Raw genomic sequence first — 16,991 nt, 5'->3', positions numbered from 1 at the left:
GCATGGAAGGTATTCCCCACTTTAATGAGTAACTGTTTATTGAGCACCTAGAAATGCTGGACTAGCCTGTGTGTAGTCAACAGTCATCCATTAGTTAAGTCCTCCAGAAAATGCTGAGTGTTAACAGATCCCCAGTTTCAGCAGAGGAGAATGCAGCGTAAGCAGAGAGCAAGTGTATGTGATCAGCAGTTGCCATCCTGTTCACAAAACCGACTATCTTGCTCTGCGATCTATTAAGACAAAGCAGGAGCTTTAGTTGCTATTGTGCCTGCTGCGTCTCCATGGATAGGCCATTTATCTGACCCAACTAGCTCTTCAGCAACCGTGATCGGAAAAGCATTTGCGTCAGGCTGGCTCACAGCTTGAGATCTTTCAGTCTAATCTACAGGCTTTTCAGGACCTGAGCTTCATGCGGGGTGTCTGCAAAATAGTGCAATCTGTAGTCAACAACCCTGAACTCTAACAAGCCGGCTTCTCGGGCAGGAGCCCTGCTGGGCCCCAGCTCTGGGCCTGGGAGGCCTGTGTGCGGGAAACATGCGGCAGCAGCGCGGGAGGCTCTGACAAATTGGAGTCATACTGAGGCATGCGGAGAGGAGGATGAAAGGAACACTCAGATGGCGCTCTGGATAGCTCTCAGCTGCCTCTCCTGGGCCCTATAAGGAACTAAGGCTTATTGCAGAATGGAGAAAGTTTTGAGAAAAGAAGGCACAGTTGCACTGTTTTCACACCTTGGAACAAGGAATTCAGAATTCGGAGGTTCTCATCAGCCCACACAGCAAGAACCTGGCGACAGAGGCCTGGCAGGGCTGCAGGGCCGGGGGAAGTTCCTAAAAGGAACCTCTGTGCCAACGTCACCTTGACTGCTTCTACAAGCTGTGGCTTCGCCGCTCTGGCAGCTCTCAAGTGGCCAGTTGACCACAACAAGGTCTATGTCTTCTCTGGACCAAGGAAATGGAAGGGAACGGCTGTGTCCCCAGGCCCAGCCTTTCCCCTGTGGCCCATTTTGCTCATTCCTCCTCTAAGTGCCTCCCAGGAAACACGGCCCATGGTACATCCTGTATCCAGGCTCTCCAAATGGGCAACGTGGAGGCTGTGCCTGGGCCCATGACTGCAAAGTCCTTCTTTGGTCATAATCAAAGATAGACCTCTTCTTTAGGACTTTGTCCTAAAGTCCCCCCACAATGAGTAGAAAGATCCAGTTATTTAATACCCCTCACTAGTTTCTAGCCCAGCCAAAGATAATTCAACTTCCTAGAGTCCTGATTTGTTTCTTAAGGGCCTCGGCACTCTCTGATGAGGTGCCCGGCTCCCCTAGAAGACGACAAACCCTTCAGGAAATAAGAAACACGAGGATATGTTACCAGTCCCCAGGGCTCAGCACCTCGAGGGTCACTGTTCTTTTTCCACCAATTGATTATTTAGCTGGGTACATGTTTCAGTAGCAGAAACCTCTTAAGTTTCTCTCCCTGTGTATGTTCAAAAGAACACTACGAGCATCAAGAAGCGTCACTCCGAGCTCCAAAACGTCATTCTCCACTCGGGTATCCAAATGCACCTCACGTTCCCCTTCCTCCTCATTCATACTAGATGTATCTCAAAGAGAATTACATGGCATGACCCTATTCTGAATCTCCTCTCAGCTTATACCCTCCCCACAGCACCAGACCTGAACACTTTGGCTTGTCTGATAGAAACACACTTCATAGACAAAGATAACCACAGAAGGGCTGTGGAAATCATGGTTGGCTTAAATGTGCTCTTGGCTGTCCGTGCTTGGAGCTGGGGTGGAAGAGAGCCCTCAGCCAGCCACCTCACAGCCCGACAATTACTCCCTTCCACCGCTCACTCAGAGACTGGTCCTTCTAAAGGAAACCTGTTTGCATCACCTTCCCTTCCAGCTCCAAATTAAATGCATCAAAAGATATATGCAAATTAAATGCATCAAAAGATTTCCACCAGGGCCAAAGAGAGTGGTCCTGATGGAAAAAAACATTACCTCTCCATTTTCCTGACACCCAGCCTGAGGAAAGTCGCTGGAACTTGTACCAGGAGCTAACGATTTGTTACTCAGGCACAGCTTCCTTTACACCCCAGGCCCCTCATATGTCTTGTTGTCTGGCTACCTGTGTTGACACTAATATTAATAGTATCATCTTAGGTTTCCCAGTACATGACTGAGCATCAATCAGCCCTCCCTTTCTCCCTCCAGGCCTGAAAAACACACATCACTTGCAAGATGTAGGTTATTAAGCTGAATCCCAATTGCAGGGAGGAATATTATTTCCCAGAACTCCCTGGAAACTCAGGTAAATACTTGTGCCAAGAAAGAATGATCAGGGGCCGCACAGGCACCTGCTGAGCACCGTCCCCTCAGGTAAAGCCGCTCCTAACAGAACAAACCCAACCCATCTGGCCCAGTGTGCTATCCGAAACGCAGTCTGCAAGTGTACCTTTTCCAAAAGCTAAAAGAAGATAGCATCTATACTTATTGGGGACAAAATCACAGAATCTCATTGAAATACTTCTTGTTCGAAGTTGCATTTGTACAGGTCAGAAAGGGGTATTGGTTATATATATTCTACCTAATTTATGATTTGGGATGTAAAATGAACTCTAGGCCAGGCGCGGTGGCTCACGCCTGTAATCCCAGCACTTTGAGAGACAAAGGCAGGCGGATCACGAGGTCAGGAGATCGAGACCATCCTGGCTAACATGGTGAAACCCCGTCTCTATAAAAAATACAAAAACCTAGCCCAGCGTGGTGGTGGGTGCCTGTAGTCCCAGCTACTCGGCAGGCTGAGGCAGGAGAATGGCGTGAACCCGGAAGGCGGAGCTTGCAGTGAGCCAAGATTGTGCCACTGCACTCCAGCCTGGGCGACAGAGCAAGACTCCCCTCAAAAAAAAAAAAAAAAGAACTCTAATTTGTTCATGTGTGATAACCAGTGCTGACTCTACATCAGCAAATTAACATACTATGTTCTCAGTGCTGCCAGTTGACTGCTTACTTTAAGTGAACCATCCTGTGAAAAGACAGCTCCCATCGAAACATTGCCAACCAACCAACCAGCATGTATAGCTAGTGCCTCTTCCTGGAACTGCAGACTGGTGAATTCAACTACACTTCCAGTGTCTCCATGTGGACATCTAACAGAGACCTTAGAATCTACAAGCTCCAGATTAGATGTCTGATCTTTCCCCCTAAACTGCTCCACCCATAACATTCCTTATCTAGGTTAATGGCACCTCCAGCCTCTTAGCCATTCTGGCCATATTCCTTAACCATCAAGGACTCCTCCTCTCTCCCCTAAAATTCTAACCCCGACAGGATTTTTTCAACCCTTGAGCTTATCAGCATAGAACTTGCATGCAGAGCAAGCCACATTTTCTCTGTCCTGATCCTCAAACCCAGTACATCCTTCCATGAGCCCAAAGACCCCGAGGGTCCAAGTACAGATGAGCACCACGTGGGAGCCGGGTAACCAGGAGAGCAGAACGGACTTGAGTCCTGGGAGAACAGGGCTCGAGGAGAACAAATGGCATATTATATATGCTGCTCACTCTTATGCCAACTCAGGCGGATATGTCCCAAAGCAAGTCACATCCTCCCAAAACGTGAACCCAGAGCTGTCACCCAGAACCAGCCCTGACCTTGGAGCCACTGCTACTGAGGGCAAGAAACAGTCCATGTCTCAGCCCCATCTCTCCACGCTGACCAACTGATGCAGAGGGGAGGAAAGGCAACGTGCCGCCATCATGAATGCACAACGTGCACCATTTTAGAATCACCCACCACAAGGTAAGAATTTTTAAATGGCCAAAAAAGTCCAAAAAGGGGGGAAATGGTCTAAACCACCTGTCAAGGAGGGCCACAGCTACTGCTTCTTTGTTCAGGATCACTGGATTCACAGGATTTTGGAGGGGGAGAAGCGGTTTCTGCAATAAAAGAACAATTTTAGAGTCATTAAGGGGCAAAAACCAAGCTGTGTGCTCTAACAATTCTGATTTATAAAGAAACACATTTGCTTTTATGTAGTACCCCTGGCATAATCCTTAACCATAAACACTTGTTTTAAATTCCCTTGAGATCCCATCCCTTTAGAACGTTATTTCCTTAAAGAAATAAAAATATGGAAAACTAACTCAAAATCAATTTCTTTCTCGACACATTAGTTTCACCCAGAGACAAAATGATCTAAAGCTTCAACAGCTGATCAACGAAGATAAATGCCAGACAAATGGAGATAGAAGAGACAGAGATGTTTGATTTGGGCCATGATTTTTGTCAAGATAATTAATTGCTCAAAATACTAATGAGTAAATATTCACTCACAGGAACCTGCAAGAAGCTGTGGTCAGATTATCAAAGGAAACAGTCCATGCTCTCTGGAATTTTCTTTAATCTGAAAGATGCAATCTAGAATACACATGGGAGGCAGCCATGGTAAAATCAAAACAATGGGGCTGCTGAAAATAGAGCTCCAATTTTTGTGGAAAACGAAGGCGTTTAGGCCCTTCAGTGAGAATCGATTGGCTGAAAACCTTCCCATGGAATTTGGTGTTCCCAGCAGCCTGTGAGGGCAGCTGTCCCATTCATCGTGCAGAGCAGGGCTGTGTTCGGCCTTCAAAACTCGACTGCTGCTGCTTCCCGGTGACATTGTCTTAGAGATGGCCTCATCCCATTATCACTCTGTATTGTCCCATGGCAAGAAAATGAGATACTACAGCAAGACTCTCCAAGAGAGGGTCTGGTTTTCCAGCATTCCCAACACCCTGTTACATTCAAGGGGAACAGATCTCTTACTTGATTCTACTTGAAATTGGGAGGCAGTTACCCCCGATGTATTAAAATACCTCCCCACATGTTTTAATGTAGAGGGCTTTAAACAAAAAAGAAAGCATGGGGAAAAAACAAACTTTTTTGAAGGTTTCAGGGTTCTTCCTCACTTTATTTTAAGCATTAGACAAATAGGTGGATTTTTACTGTTAACCTACTCCTAGAATATTCCAAGTTCTAGAATTTCTTCTAAAATTTATCCAAAAAATAATAACCACCATTGTCAAGTTGTCCTCCCTGTGCAGCTGGTATCTAGCAAGCCAACCCTTCTTCCGGTTTTCTCTTTTCCAGGTCTTTCTACCACCCCCTCTTGCCTACTCACCTGTGGTCTTTGGTGCATCTGAATTGTAGCCAGAGTTTTCATTTCCACTTTCTGTCTTAGTTTCTTTGTTTGTCTTCTCTTTTTCAGATTTCCTACAATTAGACCATTTTATGTTCATGTTAATTGTTTTTTTTTGTTTGTTTGTTTGTTTGTTTGAGACGGAGTCTTGCTCTGTCGCCCAGGCTGGAGTGCAGTGGCCGGATCTCAGCTCACTGCAAGCTCCGCCTCCCGGGTTCACGCCATTCTCCTGCCTCAGCCTCCCTTGTAGCTGGGACTACAGGCGCCCGCCACCTCGCCCGGCTAGTTTTTTGTATTTTTTTCGTAGAGACGGGGTTTCACCATGTTAGCCAGGATGGTCTCGATCTCCTGACCTCGTGATCCGCCCGTCTTGGCCTCCCAAAGTGCTGGGATTACAGGCTTGAGCCACCTCGCCCGGCCCTTCATGTTAATTGTTGACATTAACATTGCCAAACGTTAATTGGCAATGGATACCTACGTAGTTCACATGGTTACTCTCAAGAGTATGCTTACATGTGGAACTTAACACAGGCAACCTATAGCTCTGTCACTGTGTGGCAGGTGTAGACATCTGCCTATTCACACATTCCCATTATGGGGAGAGATGAAAGTTTATCATGGTCCACGGACTCCACTCCCCAGTTGCTCCTCAACTCTCAGAAACCATTCACCAAATAAAGCAAGAGTCAGGAAACTATGTGACCCACAGACCATATCTGACCCACCCCTTGTTTTTGTAAGTAAAGTTTCATTGGAACACGGTTACACCTATCAGCTCACATATTGTCTACGACTACCTAAACATGTAGCCATAGTCATGTTATAATAGCAGAGTTGAGTCCTTATGACAGAGACCATATGGCTGGCAAAACTAAAAATATTTACTATGTAGCCCTTTTGGAAAAAGATGTGCCAACTGCTGAAATAAAGCAAAAGTCGGTGCAGCCTCCTAGGGTTTGGAGGCTGGAAGGAAGTCTGGCGATGGATAGCCAAAGAATTTAAAATAGTCATACTTGACCTCTAAGGACGTATGCTAGGGAAACAATCAAGGATATGTACAAATATGTACTTGAAAGAATGTTGATTTGTGAGCTATTTATAAAAGCAAACCACAGACAACCAAGTGCCCAATCAGAGGGGACTTTTAAATAAATGATGATAGTTCTCTAAAATGGAATTCCATGGCACCTGTCAAAATTATTACATATGAGAGCTCTCACACACTGCTAGCGGAGTGTAAGCCTGTACCCCTTCTTTGGAAACATGTGGCACCGTCTAAAGCTGAAGATATGCTACCTTCTGGCCCAGCTTTTAGGACTAGATACGGTCTCCCTTGGTATTTGTTAGGGATTGATTCCAGGACCCCTGCAGATACCAAAATTTGCAAATGCTCAAGCCTCTGATATAAAATGGTGTAGGATTTGCACATGCATATAACCTACACACATCCTCCCATATACTTTGAGTCATCTCCTGATTCTTTATAATACCTAATACAATGTAAATGCTATGCAAATAGTTGTTATACTGTACTGCTTCTTTATTTTGTATTATTTTTTACTGTTACTATTTTTTTTCAAATATTTTTGATCCACAGTTAGTTGAATCAGAGAATATGGAACCTGCAGATATAGAGGATCAGCTGTATTCTGTTTGGTCAGAACCAAACAGAAATGAGTACTTATGTTCACCAAAAGACTCCTACCGTAATACTCAGAATAGTTGTTGTTTTTTTTGTTCTTGTTGTGGGTGACAAGGTCTCACTCTGTCACCCAGGTTGGAGTGCAGTGGCGTGATCTTGGCTCACTGTAACCTCTGCCTCCTGGGCTCCAAGGATCCTCCCAAGTCAGCCTCCTGAGTATCTAGGACTACAGGAAAGCACCAACACACCCGGCTAATTTTGTACTTTTTGTGGAGATGGGGTTTTTCTGTGTTGTCCAGGCTGGTCTCCAACTCCTGGGCTCAAGGGCTCCACCGCCTTGACCTCCCAAAGCGCTGGGACTACAGGAGTGAGCCACCGTGCCTGGCCGTAGCATTAGTGTTTGCAATGGTCCCAACCTGAAAACTATTCAAACACCCATTTAAAGCAAAAAGTAAAAATACAGTGCGTATGTGCCCAGAATGTAATATTACATAATAATGAACCACTGACACCCACGTGCCATGGTATGGATCAGCCTCACAGTGAGAGGCTCGAGAAGGCAGACATAAATGAGTATACACAAAATGACACCACTGATACATGCCCCTCATCTCTGGGGATGTGGGAAAGATGTCAGAAGAATGTCACCTTTGGGGAGGAGGGGTAGGCAGCAATTTGACAGGAGTCTAGAGGACTCTGGGGATGCTGAGGGTGTTCTAGCTGTGACTTTCAGCCATCAAGCCCAGGCGTTTGTGCTTTTTGCGAAACCTGATCAAGCTACACACCTGCCACTTGTGCACTTTTCTGTACTATCTGTATCTATCTAAAACTATCTTATACTTCTTCTGTACTTATAAGTATCTATCTAAAACTATCAAACAAATAATACAAAAATGCTGTGTGCAAGTATTTGTTAATAGAAATAATCTTCAGAACGTGCCAAGTGAAAAGAGCAAGCTATGGAATAATGGTTACTATGATCCAAATTTCACAAAATGCTTTGTGTGCATATCTGTGGGCATATACATGAACTATGTATGTAGGTACACACATAGTTAGTTAACAATAATTTCTTTGGAACTATAGAAGTGTGGGTGATTTTTTTAAAACTATTTCTTGTGCCTATCTTTATATTTATTTAAACATGCATTGAGTTTTTTCTATAAAAAACATACAACTACATATATATATATTATTTTAATTATTTTAATGCAAAAGAAATCCTTGAGCAGCTGGAGCGAGCACCATGGACATCGTGAAAGGGGAAAGCAAGTGGGACTGGATTATGCAGTGGACAACCCCCATTGTCTTTCTGGAGCTTAATGCAGTCTCGCCTAACTTTAAGGGCTGCATAGAGAAGGGCCCAAGCCCTGAGTCAGGTCCGCCCAGTTCACATTCAAACAACTCTACAAAGCATGCAGCAGTGAGTACCTGGCATGTACATCAGGCACTCAAGATACACTAGCTTTTCTCATGCGCCCAGTGCCATTATTCTACAGTTGTTGTTATCCTCTACCCATTATCCCGACTAGCTATTGATCACTTTGCTGTGCTTTCAAATCACCTAAGACCCCAGAGAACAGAAATGGAAGATGCTGGCACAGTCAACAACGGTGAACCAAGAGTCCAGGCTTCCGTTCTGCCAGTAGTAGCAATCAAGAGAAATGCCAGAATCATTATCAGGGTCCATTTTTCTTCCTCTTCCCTTGCCCTAAGTCAGGCCTCAAAGGAGGAATATTTTTGGATTGCTGCTTGGTGGTGTCCTCTCTCCGAACTTCGTGATCGCCAGGGATCAGAGGGAGAAGGGATAGCCTTTGCCACATGGTGATGGTGCACATTCATTCACAGAATGTAGCCAAAGGGTGTTTTAGAATCTCAGCACTTAAAAATGTAAATATTCTAATAAAATACTGATAACTACATGTGTTCTTATATTACCCACAAGAAACAACAGCTGTCTAAAAAACCCTCCCCTTGGTGCACATATGGCTATGTTAATACTGCAGACATTTAAAAGGGTTACTGGCTACTTATTATAAGTCCTTGACACAGTTACCTTAAAAGTGCTTGCAGCTACTTCTGGGCAGCCTGGGAAGGAAAGGAATTTTTCAGTCCTGTCCACTCCCCGTGGCTGAATGAGCACCGAACACTGCCTAATTTGTCTGCCTGGACAGTTTCACGTGCCTTGCAGGCATCCGCTTGGCTCACTGCTCTCCACTACCCCAGAAATTCCAGCAGGACCTCTGCTGGTGGCCCTGGCCTCCACCCAAAGCAGGCAGGATGACAGTCATGGTGCACAGTGTCCTCTTGTGGAAAGAGTTGCAAATGCTAGACACTAAGAAAATCTCCATTTCCCTAAGTGAACCAGAGCAAGTCAAAGGTAGGCAGTGGCAACCCACCTATTTCATTCCACAGTTAATGTTGCCCTATGAGTTTGTGATTGGCATACGTGTTTTTCAGCATTGTCTACTTTCAGTACTTAATTTTGGATAATATAAATCCGAAACTCCCACAGTTGTGTGTATGTATTGTTATTATTGTTGTTGTTCAATTTTTTTTTTTTCAGAAAATAGATGTGGTTTCAAACTTACCTTTGAAATTGAATACGAAATCCTGCAGAAAAGAACAAAATTACATTAGAAAAATCAGGATACTTATTCTAAAAATCGAGTCCCATTAATTTTTATAGACTCCCTTATTTTAACAGACCTAACGTTAGTATTTGTGACCCAAAGTTTATTATTAAGTTTTCCCATACCAAAGTATCAAATGACTTCCAAGCATAGGAGAGTAGAATTCACTGTTAACTATTAGAAAAATAAATAACTCCTAGGTACCTGAAATATAGACTATATAGTACTTACTATATTTCAGATACCTAGGGGTATTTACTTATTACTTTGTGAATATTGAATTTGATTAGTGAGACTATAAAGACTCCATATACCAAGAAAAGATGTTTTGTGTTACCAATCATTGCTGCTCTTCATTCAATTCTTACCATGTGCCAGCACCAGGCAGGCTCTGTACAAAGTACTAGCTCATTTAATTTTTACAATAACTCAAAAGTAGGTGTTACTGTTTTAACAGACTAGACACTGTTATATTAATATTACCATATTTCTTTAATTCAAAGATACATTTTCAATCAATATGTACCAATAGTATCAACTGATACAGTTGTGCCCCCACCCCCAACAACAACAACAAAAAACAAAACAAAACAAAAAAACTGTCATTAAATTGCTAATGTTTTTAGTCAGTGGATCCACAGACTGACTAGAAGGAATCTATTTTGAGCTATGTACACATTGTGAAATGATTAAATCAAGCTAATTCATATAACCATCATCTCACATATTCATCGCTATTTTGTGGTGAGAATATCCAAGATCTATTCTCTTAGCAATTTTCAAGTACACAATACATCATAATTAATTACAGTCATCATGCTGTACAGTAGATCTACAGAATTTATTTTTGCTGTCTAATTGAAACTCGTGCCCTTCGACCAACATTTCCCCAACCCCCATTCCCACTCCCTGGTAACGCCCACCATTCTACCTCCTATTTCTACAAGCTTGGCTTTTTTAGATTCCACCTATAGTGGAGATCATACAATACTTGCCTTTCTGTGTCTGGCTTATTTCACTTAGCATAATGTCCTTTAGGTCTCTCCAGGGTGTAGCAAAGGACAGGATTTTCTTCTTTTTGAAGGCTGACTAGTGTTCCATTGTGTCTATATACCACATTTGCTTTGTCTATTCATCTACGGATGTACACAGGTTGATTCCATATCTTGGCTATTGTGAACAGTGATGTAATGAACATGGGAATGCAGATATCTCTCCAATATGAAGACGTCATTTCTTTTGGATATAGACCCAGGAGTGGGATTGCTGGATTATAGGATAGCTCTATTTTAATTTTTTTGAGGAACCTCCATAGTGTTTCCACAAAAGCTGTAACAATTTACATTCCCACCAACAGTGTGCAACCACAGCTTCTCCAACGCCTGTTATCTTTTGTCTTTTTTATAATAGCATTCTAATAGAGGTAAAGTGACATTGTGGTTCATCTATCTTTGAAAGAGCTGATGAGTTCATTAACTTCAACTGCTTGTACCAAAAGCTCAGAGGTATGTACAAATGTAAATGAACAAAAAAGTTACCTCCTTTTCTTCTGCAGCAGAAACTGCAGCAGCATTTGCAGCCACAACAGCGGCAGCAGCCGCAGCGTATTGTAAGAGCACACGTCAGCGTCAGAAGCATGGTGCCTGCTAATCCAAGTCCAACTTTGCCCCAAGTAGGCAATGAAAAACCTAAGCCTGGTAAACTTGATAATATACCTGGAATATTAATACCGCCTCCGGTGCCTAAAGGAGAAAAAAATATATTTTAGTGATACTTGCACTGCCTAGAATCACAGATTCTGCCCCATTACAAGTTGCATTATGTGTTCTAGTAATATTATAACCATTCAGCGTGCTATGGCTAGGCGTCATAGGTCAAGCTTCTTTCAATGTGTTTAATTATTCAATACTCTACAGTACCTTCCATCACAATATTTATTTCTGCCAGTAAACAACTTCTTAGTAACCCAGTCCAGGTGTTGGTTGTTTAATGTCTCTAATATCCCTGAAAGGTAGATAAGGCATGGCTCGGCTGACAATCCCCTGAGGCTGGCATAGTGATGGTCACGTTTGACATCCTTTATTTAATCAAGGAATACTTTTTGAGCACTAAAATGGACAAGACTGGAATAAAGACATTTTGTTCTCCCTTCCAAGTCCCCACTCATTGAGAATCCAGAGCCCAGAGGAAACAAGGGTATTTTGAGGGAGGGTCACTTCTAAAGGAACTTAGGTTCATGGCTTTCACCCTTGCCCCATCCAACTCCCCGACTCCTCAAATTCATTCCTCACACAGTAATTGCTTTTTCCATAGCTTTTCAGGAGGCACCTTCCTTAGTGTGTATGTTTCCCTCTTATTTTACCTAGTAGTCATGGAGGCGGCAGGAAAAAAGGGTAAAGTGAGGCAGAGCAATCAGGAAGCAAGATGGATGTAGGGAGAGAAGAACAGAGGAAAAAGCCATTTTGATTCTTTTCCACTATGTCTTAGGCAGAGCTGTTGTGGCTTCACACGATTATCCAAATTCAAATTTAAGTTAATTAAAAGTATGAGTCTTTAAATAGTCAGTGCCTCAGTTGCACTAGCCACATTTCAAGTGCTCAGTCACTACAGATGTAGAACATTTTTATCATCACAGAAAGAGACAGTATGGGAATTACACTGATGTTGCAAGAAAATTTTCATCTAGCCCTTCGCTTCTCCCTAGCACACCACGCTGACGTCAAACCACACACATTTAAGTTGATCTGTTTAATTGTGAATTGCTATTCAATGAAAGGCTGTCACTCAACCCTGTGTGCTTGGTGGCATCTTAATGTAAATGCATGCTATTTAGGTTCTAGAGAACCCTAATATAGGATGAATGGATGGATGGATGAATGGATGGGTGGGTGGGTGGATGGATGGATGCATGGGTGGGTGGGTGGGTGGGTGGATGCATGGATGAAGGGAAAGATTAAGAGACAGTTCTCAACCCTGCATGCTTGGGTGGTATATTAATGTAAATGCATGCTATTTCATTAGATACTAGTCATTAGAAAATATTGAAACAGGAACATGGGGTTTGCCTTGAAATCAATGGCCACCCACCACTTTGGAACCAGAGACTAGAGTTCAAAAACAGCTCTTAGATGTTCCTCCTTATAATTTTCCTGGAAAATTGACTGTGCAATAGTAGTTGGCTATTCCTGTGTCAAAGTTAAATGACTCTACATGGAGAAGAGAAGTCTATGCACCAGGCAGTCAGCTGCAGCTGAACCAGGTCTAGGGATCACCTTTCTCCCCATAGTAAGATGCCCAGAGCAGAACTGTAGGATTGTAAGGAAGTCAAACTACTTTCCTAATGCTGTCTATCTCCACCTCTCCCACCATCCAAGATGAGCTAGAATAGACAGAGACTTGTAAAGGGTTCTCCCAAAAATGGTGAAGACGGAAGGAACAGAATACACCCTTCCCATTCCACACCTTCCCAGAGTTGAAGCACTGACACAAGGCAGACCCTTCGCCTGCAGAGGAGCACATTTATCCCCTTGCTCCACAGACAGCAGAATCCCAAGCATCACCTGGAATATCACTGCACATGCAGATTCAAAGCCCACCTCAGGGGACACAGAGTCAGGATATCCCGAATGACACCCCCATGATTCTGAGGCAGACAGTCGGTGACCCACATTTTGGGGATCCCTTGTATGCAGCCAGAATGTAAACACTGCCCAAGCTACCCACGACATGACAGGATGCTCTCACACTCCCCCTCCCACAGATGTGATAATAAAATGATGAAGTCCAGAGTTGCATCAATGATCTTCACAGTCTTGAGTTGGAGGTTGGACCACCATGTGGGAGGTTTGTGACTGAGAAAGAACTTTAGGTTTCCTGTGGATGGAACCAGTCAAATCTCATGACCAGCATTTCTTGCTGCATTACCTTTGGCCTCTGGCTCACTTGCCAATAATGGCTCTTTTCCCACCAGGCTGTTCAGGGGTGTGTGTGAAAGTTCTGAGAATGCTGTAAGTTACAGCGCACAGGTTCCAGTTGGCAGTGGTCATCCTAGTTCCAATTTAACGAACTCTTACGAACTGAAGTTTGCAAATATAACAAGTTTTCTTAATAAGGGAGCTGGCTGGGGTTAACCAATGAGGTCTGGCTCAAGATTTAAGAGACAGGCTTGAAATTCTCACTGACACAAGACAGTATGCTTGTGGACTTACTCACACACTCCCTATCGGTAGACTTTTCTTCCCCTACTAGACAGAAACATGAGTGTGACAAACTTCCTGAATCTGGATGTGACATTTCCTCTAATCTAGCACGGAGACGGCCTGCCTTAATCTAGCACGGAGATGGCCTGCCTTGATCTAGCACGGAGACGGCCTGCATTAATCTAGCATGGAGAGGGCCTGCCTTAATCTAGCACGGAGACGGCCTGCATTAATCTAGCATGGAGAGGGCCTGCCTTAATCTAGCACAGAGAGGGCCTGCCTTGATCTAGCACGGAGAGCCTGCCTTAATCTAGCACGGAGAGCCTGCCTTGATCTAGCACGGAGACGGCCCGCCTTAATCTAGCACAGAGAGCCTGCCTTATTTTCAGGGAGTGCATGTTGAACAGAAGGGAAGGGACATTTTGCTGGGGGTGGTGACTGAGTCAAGGGAGAGACTGAGGGCCAGAGGGACTTTAAACACTCTTTTGTCCCTTAATTTAACCACAAAGTTCAGAAAGTGATGCCTGCATTCAGTTAAAAGCCCCAAACGCTGACCAAAATGGAGCTGGTATTAGGAACCATATCACTTACTCTTTCACTTCCTATTTGTTGTGACCACACTCCAGGGGAAGGCAAATGTTCCAAGGAGTTCTATGCCTAGGTGAGACTTAAGCTGAAGTCTCCCTTTAATCCAGTGGAGCCCAAAGTGTAGCGTATAAGTCAGCAAGAGGCATGATTTAGTGCTGGGGCTACACAGAGAGCCCTTTCTTATTTTCATAACCATTTCAAGTTTATCATGTATAACACATATATTATATGTATATACATAAGTATACCCACATGCATGGATATTTTTGTTTAGTATGGGGCTAATTTTTTTTAAAAAAGAGTGCATTTACTGTAGATTGAAAAATAGATGGTAGCCATATATTACTGACAAATCAAAAATCTGACAGTGGACAGAAAACAGACTCTTGGAATGATGTCATCCATAATCCAATTTTCATGCAGACAAGATGCTCAGGACAGAGGAACTAAGTAAATGGCACAGGGAGCCCAGAACAGGAAGCCACAGGGCTCCTGGCTCATATCTTTCCATCCTGCCATGTGTTGTCTCCAATGTAGAATAATCCTTCTGAGGAAAATATGGCCCAGAGGTGACATAAACATATTTGCATAAAGTCTACAGCGGGGTGCTGGTCTGTGCCTTGTAACCTCTGGAGGGTGTGGGTGTGCCTGGCTCAGGTGAATGGCAGGTGTGCTGGAGAGGATGAGCATACTAGAGCTGAATAGTGACTAACGAAGATGAGCTCCAAGGTCAACGCCGCTTGCCTTTCCCCCTACGCTCCTTCACACCACTGTGTGCTTGTTAGGGCCTCATTACTGACTTCACCATGTGCTTTAACCTCTGCTTGGAGATTGTCCTTTTCTCATCTGTGAAGACAAGGAAAATAGCATTTCCCAGATGCTCTCAAAGGAATGCATAGAGGTTTTAAAAGGTATAGAATTTCTTGAAACCAAATGTATTAATATAAAATGTCACCACCACCATGTGCCAAGTATATATGAATACCAAATGTCACCACCGCCATGCGCAAAGTGCACTCCTGTGCCCACTAGAGGCGACACAAGAGATCTCTGAATCAATAGTGTGAATGATAACAATTACTCCCTTTCCAGTCCTGTGTGCTCTGGGGCAAGGACGGTTCTAAAACTGAGGCTCAGACAGGGTAAGTAACTTGCCCAGAAGACACACAGCTAGTGATTGGGTGAGCCGGGACTGGAACCCAGGTTGTCTAATGTCCAAGTCTGTGTAGACATAGCACTTGATCGGGCTGGATGAGAAGGTTGGACCTTAGAGATTTTTTTCAGTTCAGTAGCCCCCAATCCTGGCTGCCCATGAGAGTAACTTGGGAACATTTTTTACAATTGTAATTCCCAGGCTCCACAAAAACCCATGAAACAAAACCCCCAGGAGGCAGCTGAGCCTCAGTGTATTTATGAGGAAGGCTCCTCTGCTGGCCCTGACCCACAGCCGGGAGAGAGGACTTCTCTATTCTTCTCCTACCCACTTTACAGGTGAGAAAACTGAGCCCTGAAGATTGCTGACTTGCCCAAAGTTGCACCATCAGTGCCAGGGCAAAGGCCCAGGACTGTCACTTCTACTACTCTTCTCTGCGCCCAAAATTGCCATTTCTCAACACAGTAAGGTTATAACCAAGAATCACTACATTCTACAAGGTGCTTGTGTGTCCTAAAAACACTACTTCATTTTAACCATTTCACAACCTACACACAAATAACTGCACAAAGAAAAGCACCCCGACGGGCAGATGGCTCTGACAGTGCTTCTCCCAAGTCAGGGTGAGAGGGCCTCACTCTCTAGTTTTGGATACATCTGCAGTGCTCGAGGTTTGTACCACTTCTGTAGTTAAGAAAATCAATTTCTAAAAAAACAGATCTGAAATGAGGGTTAGTCTTCCCAGAATGCTTTTCTCTAAAGAAACCTTTTGAACTATAAACCAGGAAGTACTTCATACAACCCTGTGACTTGCCCTGATTGGATAGGCTTCCAAAGTTGACGTCATTCTTCTTTCAATGACTTGCAGGGATCATTTCAGAAATGAAAACAAATGCTTTGCACTTTTAGGAAATGGGGGGAAAATGGATGTTTATGTGATTCCTGAAGAAGACTGAATGGGCATAGACCCATTAACACTTGGCTGTCTGGAAACCTGGCTGTTCTCCTTACAGCCTCGTCTGGTCACCAGCTCTGCCAGCCAAGGCTGCAATGAGGTCTTCAGCTAATAAAACTTACATAAAACACATAACATGCAGCCAGCCATCAGCTGCACTGGATCTTGATGAATAATTTAGAAACAAATTACCCTTTTCCAAATGAGTTCAATAAAGCTAGACTCATTGCAAGCACCCTCTGAGCCTCCCGCTCCCAGCAGCCATGCCTCCAGCTGCCGTCATTAAGGCACTAGTCCTGGTCTAAGAAGAATTTAGCAAATTAAACCTGATGAAGGGAAATTAAGTGCTCCCTTTCCCTTCCACTGCAAAAGGAAACATTTGCAGGCAAGCCAGTCTCTAAAATCTGTCTCTCTAAGGTACCATCAATCAGGCCAGAGCTCCTGCTGTATCATTACCCTGTTAGGATATATGCTTTAACCAGTCCATTTTATTCCATTTGGTGCTAATGGAATTTTTAAAAATCTTCTCTTTCAAAGCCTGGACCATCCTTTACCATATTTAAGTAGACTAACGTATGATATTTAAGGTTGGCTCCCTGGAAAAATGACTGATTCCAAGTGGAGACAGGGGAGTACAAAGTGAGTCT

The 16,991-nt window shown here is 43.7% G+C and overlaps 1 protein-coding gene across 1 annotated transcript in view; it reads right to left on the bottom strand.

The window, feature by feature from the left end:
• IGSF5 (immunoglobulin superfamily member 5) overlaps positions 1–16,991 on the bottom strand; it is a 36,689-nt gene that overhangs the window by 5,068 nt on the left and 14,630 nt on the right. Inside the window, exons 4-7 of the mRNA XM_021935503.2 lie at positions 10,988–11,191; positions 9,408–9,429; positions 5,157–5,248; positions 3,854–3,933 (exon numbers count right to left, since the gene is read on the bottom strand). Coding sequence (XP_021791195.1) covers positions 3,857–3,933; positions 5,157–5,248; positions 9,408–9,429; positions 10,988–11,191 — 395 coding nt within the window. The 3' untranslated portion in view covers positions 3,854–3,856. The remainder of the gene's footprint in view (positions 1–3,853; positions 3,934–5,156; positions 5,249–9,407; positions 9,430–10,987; positions 11,192–16,991) is intronic.

Source organism: Papio anubis, chromosome 4 (genome assembly GCF_008728515.1).
Source record: "Papio anubis isolate 15944 chromosome 4, Panubis1.0, whole genome shotgun sequence".
In the NCBI taxonomy this organism is placed as follows: Eukaryota; Metazoa; Chordata; class Mammalia; order Primates; family Cercopithecidae; genus Papio; species Papio anubis.
The sequence above is the reverse complement of the archived record's forward strand: the minus strand, read 5'-3'. Positions and strand labels throughout refer to the sequence as shown.